This window comes from Apteryx rowi, unplaced genomic scaffold, assembly GCF_003343035.1.
Source record: "Apteryx rowi isolate R43461 unplaced genomic scaffold, aptRow1 scaffold_992, whole genome shotgun sequence".
Taxonomy (NCBI): domain Eukaryota; kingdom Metazoa; phylum Chordata; class Aves; order Apterygiformes; family Apterygidae; genus Apteryx; species Apteryx rowi.
Window position 1 is genome coordinate 152,004 of NW_020451307.1, and position 9,124 is coordinate 161,127.

At 43.9% G+C, this 9,124-nt stretch overlaps 1 protein-coding gene across 10 annotated transcripts; it reads left to right on the forward strand.

Moving 5' to 3' along the window:
• Positions 1-6: 6 nt before the first annotated feature.
• Positions 7-8,896, forward strand: FAM110C (family with sequence similarity 110 member C). 10 transcript variants are annotated; one of them, XR_003251859.1, is made up of 3 exons: positions 7-1,268; positions 1,768-3,321; positions 4,992-8,896. XR_003251859.1 is itself a non-coding variant. In XM_026055366.1 (2 exons), exon 1 carries the CDS (start codon positions 166-168, stop codon positions 1,240-1,242), a length of 1,077 nt encoding a protein of 358 aa, XP_025911151.1. In that variant the 5' UTR covers positions 7-165; the 3' UTR covers positions 1,243-1,268; positions 1,768-8,896. The 10 variants fall into 10 exon arrangements, 8 of the variants coding, with proteins under 8 accessions (XP_025911151.1, XP_025911153.1, XP_025911154.1 ...); XR_003251860.1 differs by having other exon boundaries at positions 1,768-1,880; positions 2,758-8,896; XM_026055366.1 differs by having other exon boundaries at positions 1,768-8,896.
• The last annotated feature ends 228 nt before the right edge of the window (positions 8,897-9,124 follow it).

The window sequence follows — 9,124 nt, forward strand, 5'->3', positions numbered from 1 at the left end:
CAGCGCCCGCCTGTCACCAGCGAGGAAACGCAGCGGACGCTGCCTCTGGAGCAGCTGCCGCCTCCGGAGCATAGCCTGCTTCTGCTTTTTTTTCTTGCCTCTTTTTTTTCTCCCCCACCCCCCCCTCCCAGGGCTGGAAGCGGGATCAGCGTACCTGGGACTGCTATGCCCACGGAAATCTGCCGAGCAGTGGGAATGCACGCCATCTCGGACTTCCACTCCTCGCCGACGGCGCGGCTGCTCCGCAAGGGGCCGGAGTACCTCCGGCAGCAGCTGGAGGCAGGCCCCCCGGGCAGGAAAAGCGCCGTGGAGCGGCTGGCGGCTGATAAGGCCAAGTATGTGAAAAGCCAGCAGGTAATCAGCACCAAGCAGGAGCCCGTCATCGCGCTCAGCTCTGCGTCGGAGAGCAGCGGCGAGAGCTGCTCCGCGGAGAGCAAAAACGCCGCCCGGGCGCGCGGCGGCGGGACGGGCGCCCCGGGGCTGGAGCCGGCCGCGGCCGCGCGTGCCTGCCATGCTCCGCTCCCGCGCGGCCCCCCCATAGCCCGCCGCAGCACCCCCAGGAGGCAGATGCGGCCCGACTCCCTGGTGATTTACCGCCAGAAATGTGAGTTTGTGCGAGGTCACAGCCAGGACGGCGCGCGAGGGAGCTTGGTGCGGAGGCTCTTCCAAGGGCCCCCAAAGGAAAAGCAGTTAGCCCCCCCCGAGATGCCCGGGGTAATTATGGAGAGCAAAGAGCCGGTCCCTGCAGGACGCGATGCCCGCGAACCAAGCGACCCTGGAGCAGAGCGAACCGTCGCTGCGACCGCGGGCGCCCCGGGTGTGCGGGAGCGCGAGAGACCCTCGGAGCTGCCCCCCGCCTCTGAGGAGGGCAGGGAGGTGAAGCGGAGAGGCCTCCATCGCTCCCAGTCGGACATCAGCTCCCGCTACTCCAAGTCCTTCTCCGAGTTCGATACCTTTTTCAAGTACTGCGGCCTCGAGCCGGAGGTCGTTGAGGACCTCGGCAGGGAGAACTTCTCCACGGTTTCCGACAACATCTCCTTCAAGGTTCGCAGCATCAGCGTGGCGACGTCCGAAAGCGACTTCACGAGGCACAGTGGGGACGACGGCCTGCTGGAGGACGAGCTGACGGAGCAGGTCCCCAGCAGCACCTCCGTCATCGAGCGCAACGCGCGGATAATCAAATGGCTGTACACCTGCAAGAAAGCCAAGGAGGCCAACCCGGCGCTCCGGGAGCTGGCATGACGCCGCTGCAGCCCGGTAAGCTCAAGGTGCGTGCAAAGCCTCGCCTGGTCAGTGTGCATATGTCTGGTCTCTCTTAGTGAGCACTTGATTTTTCTGGGTTTATTTTAGTCCTGTTAGGAAGGGCAGCAGGAAGCTGTATTCTCCATACTGCTTGTTGCACTATGGCATTTTTGCAAAGCAGAATTTTGGGGCATTGCAAAAGCCAAAATACAAACAAACAGCACAGGCGTGCAGCTTGCCAGATTTTGATCAGCTCCCCCCACGTGAAACCAGAGTCAGTGTCTGTGAGGGATGTCTGCCCTTTGCAGAGCCTTGCTTTGTAAATAGCTCGTTTTCTCCAGTTTCTGCTATACTAAATGTGAGGAAAACCTTAGAAAATTATTCAACCCTTAATTATGGTGGCTTAGATAAAACAGACTGAACTGAAACTGTTAATGTTTAGGAGTGCATTGGATTTATACTGTACTGTCAGAGCTTCTCCCTCCTCACTCTCGCCCCCTGTTCCCCTCTTTTGCTGATACATAGGTGCACTGAACTATCAGGAAAGTTGAGTCAGTGTCACCAGCAACCAATTTTCCCCACGGCTTTTGTCTTGGACCCTAAAAGTTTGCTGCAGCTGACCACCTAGCATTTTACAGGTTTTAAATTTTCTGTCCTGTTTGGTTTTGGTGGATCTTGCTCTTCTGAAGTGGGAGAAGTTTTGTGGGTTTTGCTGTGTGGTTTGGCCCTGGTAGCTGAAAATCAGTTGTGTGGTTTGCCCTGTATAGAGAGATACTTTACTATTTTAAACTAAAGATAATGCAAATGTGTGACATCTAGGTTTGGAGATCAATTACTCCACACCAATAAGTAGGCCAAATTTAGCCCAGGAAAAAGCTGATTTGCTGGTTTTAATGAAGGCTGTGCTAGTGCTTCCTTTGTATCTGATCTGCTGAAAAGAACTATATTCTAGTATTCCCAATACATGAAGCTCTTTGGTAAGTACCGTGCTTACAGTGTGGAATTTAAAAGTTGCATGAATAAATCTTGATATGAAAGATTGCATGTATATTTTCTGGCAGTTCATAATCTGTGTATTAAAAGAACATCATTTAGTATAGATACAGTTGCTGATAGTGAATTTGGGCCTTATGCACATGGAGAAATGTAATGCTTGAGTCTCTTTCTTACGTGGATGTGGGGCTGTCATTCCTGATTCCTTTAATCTATATAATGTAAAATCCATTTACTTACTTGAAATAATTTTAAATTACATGATATTTGTATCACTTTTAAAATCTGGGTATTTCTCAAGAGACAATTTTCTTCCTGGGAGTAGAGGGAGGAGGAAGGGAGACAGACACATTTTTACACACACATTTCAAGCCATTCGAGATAAGAGTGCTTGTCAGGTATTAGGCTGACAGCTTAAAGAAGTGTTGTTATGTGACAAAGCCTTTCCCAAATTAAGTTAGAGAGAAGAAAGGGCTCTCCTGAGCTGATCATTTCTCCTTGCTCATCCTTCTGTGATAAAAGGAAAGGGTGATACACAAAACGAAATGATGCAGGCGGCGGTTTGTGAAGCTTCCCCGCAGCTGTCGGCCTGACAAAACGGTGCACGTGGAAGGCAGCGCTTGCTTTCGTCTGCTGTAAGCAGGAGCCTCGTGACAAAAACAACTGCACTTTGGTGAAGAAAGACAAAATAAAAGCATGTTGGCTCCTGAAGGTGCCTGCCAGCGTGTGGCATTCCCGCGCAAGAGCTGCAGTCATCGGCGCGTGTCCACCTGGAGCCCGCTCAGGAGAGCAGGTTTGGGCCCCTTTCCTGTTTATTTGCGTGGTGCTCGGGATGTCCAGCACTGCAGCTGAGAAAAGAGATGACGGCGACCACCCCAGGACATCTGGAGCCTGAAGAGGCAAAGGGAAGAAAGGGGCTTCCCGCAGGGCCAGGGTGCTTTTCCTGGGACTGAGCCCCACAGCAGCCGCACGGCTTGCGCTGTAGAGGCACATCAGCCGCTGCTCGGCCCTCACCACCTGGTCTGAATCCACAGCCAAAAAGAGTCAGGGTCTACTTGACTGGGCCCTCCAATGTCCTCTCTGCTGGTAAGCCTAAGAGCAAACCTTAAAAAAAAAGGAAAAAGGTCTTTCATTGCCCATTGGGGGAGCAGGAAAGGACCAGACGTGGCAGGAACCAGGCTGGAGGAGTTTGTGGTTGTCACTGCTGTTTTAGGACAGTCAAAATTCTGGCTGATGTAACTTCACATCTGCTCAGTCAGTGTCATTTTTTGGGTGAATGTCTAAGACAAAATGGCAGTTCAGAAAGGGTGCTGTTCATAGCACATAGACTAACAGAGTGGTGAAAATACTTCCATGAAGTAAGTACCAACTGTATTCAAGCAACAGGTACAGTCATTCTGCAATAATTTTAACATCTAGAAATACATATTTTAGAGTTGCTTTTCCCTTAGCTGTTCTACAACCCTAGACATGGTGCAATCTACCATTTAAACTGAAATATAGTCACAGTAGAACATGTGGAGTGCTTTACACTGGCAGCAATGTTCTTTGGTACCATTATTTTTGGCAGTCTAGGAAACGCTAATCCTTAAGGTTCATATTATAAACCTAATTTTAAACATCCCAGGGCTGACTCTCAGCAGATATATCTCAGTAATAGAGCTATCATTATTTCCAGCTTAATTTCTGAAAATGAAGAAAATACTTACCCATTAGGCCACAGAACCAGAAAGGTCGGCTAAAAATACCAGTGCCCAGAATAAAGGGCAAGAGTGATCAAGAGTTATCATTAGTTAAATATTACAGTTACAATGCAGAATTTAAGCTGAGAGTGATTTATCACCCTGCAATCTCAGGATGGGTTCTGTAGTTCTGATATTTGTGTTTCTTGTATACCCAAATGCTAATTTTTTCTTTCAGTGCTACACTTTATCTGACAATGGGCCATCAAGTTTGATATCTAAATGGTTTTATTATATTCACATATTTGGCTGTATCTAGTTTGCTTGCTTGTTATTAATTGCCAGTGGACTCGTGTGCTCAGGGACTACTACGAGGAAACCCACTGCATGCAAGGCGATGTAGTCTCTTTGGAGCTCTTGAGCCATAGTCTTCAAGGCTCCTCATTTTACACAGAGGCTTGAAAATTGTTGCACTTTTTTTTGTAAAAAGAAGCAGAGAGCTATTTTCTAAAATCCAGCATTCATTACGTGAAAAACACCTTTTCAAAACTGCAGGGTTTTTATGGGCCAGTGATCATTCTATTAATATTTTATGCTCTCAGCTTAGTTTTTCATGAATTCTTCTGGGGCTGGTGGGGCACTATGTAAATAAAACAGCTACTTGAAGCATCAAGTTCCCTAACACGTTTGTTTCATCAGAGTGATTACTGCAAAGTCTGAGCATGGGTTGTGAGCTTCAAAAAACTAAAGTCCTCAGTGAGATGGGCATTACTGTTTCACTGCATGATGTTGCCTAAATTCACCTCTGGAGTTCATTTTGATTGGCTCCTTTCGTTGTTAATCCTGTTTGGCTCTAAGAAGCCACTGTACATCCTGCTTCCTTATTTGAATCGAGATTATTCAGTCTTGAGTTTCAAAACCATTCAATTGATCATTATTCAAGTGGAAATCTCATGGGAAGGGAGTTGATTATGTTGGCAATAACCATAAGCAACTGAATAAAAGTTTAAGAGTATCACCTTATGCCTGTCTGATGTGATAAATAATAAATGATGGTTTTTTCTCTTTCTTTAGGATCCCTGACTTGGAAGTTGAACAACACCAGATACAGGAAGAAACTCTTCCCTCTTCTGGCTCATGACTACTTTGTCCAAGTTTAGCATTTTCTTATTGCCTCCTTCCCTCTCCCCTGTCCCCAGGCAGCCTCACTCTTTGCCACAAGCACAGGGGTGTTCAAGAGCACAACAAGAAGTGGAGGCTGGGAATTCTGCCACAGCAGGACAGCAGGAAACGAAAGTTCCCAGAAAAGCGAAGCTTGGCAGCATCTACAATAGACAGTAACATTCAGTGGCAGATCACTGCCCCCAGTTGTCGTGTGGGGATGTGACAGAAGGTTTGCGTTGTGCACCCATCTCTTTCCAGGGATGCATTTGTCAGCAGTGATGGGAGGAGAAAGTGGGAATGAGGCAGCAATGACCCCTGAGTCAAGCGTTTCCTTGCAGGCAGGCAGGCTCCACCCGGCATTGGAAGGCACTGTCTTTCCAGGGCTGTTTAAACATGGCTTAGCCTGACATCATTAGACATTATTTGCCTGGCTGGTGAGGACTAATGTGGCAGCTTTATCTGGGATACTTGGCAAACATGCTGCAAGCTAAATCCCTGCCAAGCCTCTGTTTTTCTAAGAGTGTCCAAGCCAAATTAGAGTACCTTGTATCCATCTAGTCTACTCAGTCACACAGCTTGCTCAGCCAGTGGGAAGGCACAGCATTAAAAACCCTGCCCAAAATTTGCTCAGGAGCACAGTTCCAAGAAACAGGTAGTCCAAAATTAGGATTTTGTATGGATATTACATTGCTGCAGAATAGCAGAATTTACATTTACACAGACTCCTTGACTTGGTTGGCAACGTGTCTCTGATGCTGCCAGAGCAGATTTTATTTCAGCATTTGGAAGCCTGCGATTTAACACCTTTAATTTTTTGCAGCGCGAGTAATGGGCTTACAGAATCACATTAGCAAATTGCATCCCAGGCAATGTAAGGTTGCGCTTGCCTAGCATAGGTCTGGAGTAGCACTGTGCTCTCTGCGTTGCAAGCAAGAAGGCATGCTAGGACACAGTCAAAACCATGCCAGAAAAAGGTCTGGATGGGGTAAGACCCCAAGTATAGACAGCAACTTACTCAATATCATCAATAAAATAGTAATACTTCATTTGAAATGGACAAGCTAAATATATTTTAAAAGCTGACTAAAAGTACTTCGGATCATCAAGTGTAGTGAATGGATCCTTTGCAAATTACTTAAAGAATTTGCTGTCTGTGCCTCAGATATTTACCCCAATCAGCCATTACTTACTAAAAACTGCCTTAYATCAAAGTATTTATTTGCAAATATTATAAACCACAAAAAGAAATCAAACAGAAAGCCAAATCTGTGATAGCTGCCCTGAAGTCAAAGGAGTAACAACGACTAGAATTTAGAGTGCTGCAGAGGTGAAAAGTTTACTTTGTGTTACCATGGATATAGTGTCCTGTTTGCAGCGCTGGACTTTACCTGGCTGTCAGACCTGTACTGTAACGAGTCCAGAAAAATGAGATTTCATTCTCCGCATTCCACTAGGGTTATACACAGCCAGTGCTAAGCTAATAGTGCTTGCCATGTTCTGACCCAAAACAGCTGCCAGCACATCAGGGTGGAAGCACAGGTAAAATAAGCACTAGAGATACATTTTTAAATGTTTGTTAGTCTTGGTAAATAGGTCTGTGAAAGGCAGGAGTGAACCATAACAGTTCTATAAAACATTAATCATAGGAAGAACAATTTCCTATTTTAAATTCTACAAACTTTGTGCACTGACAGACTTGCCCTTTATGTGCTTATCTAATGTTTTAGTTGACATCAGTTAAATTCACAGCAAGGTTGCCTGGTTGAATTTACATATGTCTTCAATGTGCTTTTCAGTCACTGGATAGTTAGTTGTCAATTACAGTAACTGTTTGAAAATGCAGGGCATTTGTCTTTATTGCTTTAGTGTTATATCAAGGTCTACATGTCTGAAGTTGTCTAGGTAGGTAGATAACACTTCCAGATAAAATAATTGTTGAGCCTGCTTTACACTTAGCAGAAAACTAAGTAGTTTGCATTATTGAGCTTCTGCAGACTTAGAGGGAAGCTAGTACATGGGGATATTTTTGTTAAATTAAATTTCCATGTGTATTTGTTACGTTATTATTAAAGAATGATTCTTGGAAAACTGCATCTCAAAATGCTGCTAATAGGATAAGATTTATGCACTTAAGGTGCAGTTTTTAAGGAACACAGTCTAGATTTATTAGTCAGGAACATAACCTGCTGTATCTGTTCTTTTCATGCTCATTTTGCAAGATACTATACCATATAATTATTTATATGTTTTTGTCAAAAGTTAACAACTTCTTTTCCTTGAAAATACATATGAATGACTGTAAACAGTTTGGCCTTCATGAAGAATCTTTTGCCTTACAAATTGGTGCCCCACCACAACAGAAGAGAATTGTTTTGCTTTGTTTCCAGGGAAGATTTTTAGTTTCATTTTCAAACTCCCATTTCTTTCTTGTTTTTTCTATCAGAAGTTCTAGAAAGTTAAGATGATAGTGCTAGGAAGATGCATTGGTAGTGGGTTTTAAATGGTAGGAAGGAAGGTATTTAATTTGTCTGAAAATACACATCATCAGCCTTGTTCAAAATCAGGGAAGATTTTTTGATAGAGGTTAGTGAAATCAGAATTGGCCTTGTTCTGATTTTTTTAATCCCACTTTCTAACTTTATGAACTGTTTAATGATGCTGTGGTGACTTTTCACACTGACAGGTGGCAAAATTTACCTGTCTTTGTTCAAACTTTGATAGGAACACCAAATTCTCCAAGGTATTATTTATTTCAGAGAAGATATGGACTTCTCTGAGATCTTTCCCTGATAAGCTATACATTCCCTTTATTTAAAAATCTTCTGGATAAGCTAATAGCCTACCTTTCCCAGTATACCAGGAAGACAGTAGCTAACAATCCTTCTTTCTCCATAAATCTTGGGAATGGATATCTTCAGTGCTTATTCCAAAGCAGTGGGAACACTGTACTTCTCTCAGGTCCTGTTACTGTTACATATAATGGCTTTTCCTTCCTCTTTTGGGGTGTTTCAGTCATATCCCTCAAAATGAGAAAAAAAAGTTAATGTTATCCGTTATCTGCCAATTGCCATATATTTTTTTTCTATTTCATTATAAAAGACGTGTGATTTGGAAGGGGATTTTTTTTCAGCTTTTGTGATAAGCTGAAGTAAAATGGGCTGTTGTGGAATGAACAAAAGCTTTGTCAGTCGAGTTGGGATCAGTCTTCTTGGAAACCTAAAATCAGGGCTGAGGGTGAAGACAAGTCATAAACTGAACGATTTTGTTTAACCAGAACTGTGTAAACTTAAATAGTCAAATGGAGTACAAGTGTGCAGTGCTAACTGCTATTTATACCCCAGTGTTTCAAAGTGCACTATTACTGTGACAAGGGGCAAGGTCCATGGCTGTAGCACAACAGGTGAAAGATACAGAGTCTGGTGTTTATGGCCTAGAAGCTACTATCTGCAATAAAGGCATTGGATAGAGACTGTAATTCTTGTAATATATTGTAAATATTAATATACAAGACTCTCTAAGTAACAAGTACAGATTGTTTTATAAAACATGTGTTAATGTTTTAAGGCATATAAGTCCTCATGCTTTGTGAAATCAGCCGAACATCATATTGATGGAAATTAAGCAGAAACTTTCTCCTGGGAGCAGGTCGTCCTGTCATTGCCTACTGTGAGGGTTTTTTTGCATCTTCTTTTGAATGTTGTTAAGTCGAGTACTTGTCAGATCTGGTATGGAAGTTTCTAAGTTGCTATGTTTATATTCCTACAAAAGAACCTGTATATTATTGAATGCATATAAATAAAAATGCAACACTGGAAGTTAATAGTTTTTTTCTTGAAAATGTATACTTTTATTTTGCTGTTTCCGTTAGGGTACTATTACTTTAAAGCCAGGATCTCATTACCAAATTAGTTTCTCTGCAAGTGAGGCTGCTATTAGGCTGTGAACACTTAAAAGTGTGAATACTTCTCTGGACCATATCAAGGCCCCTGGATAAGAAGTAGAGCAGGGAATCCCTTAAGGGGATAGCACTGAAGGTAACTTTT

Bases quoted from the DNA above. Each gene is read 5' to 3' on its own strand.
- FAM110C (XM_026055366.1), top strand. From the start codon at position 166: ATGCCCACGGAAATCTGCCGAGCAGTGGGAATGCACGCCATCTCGGAC.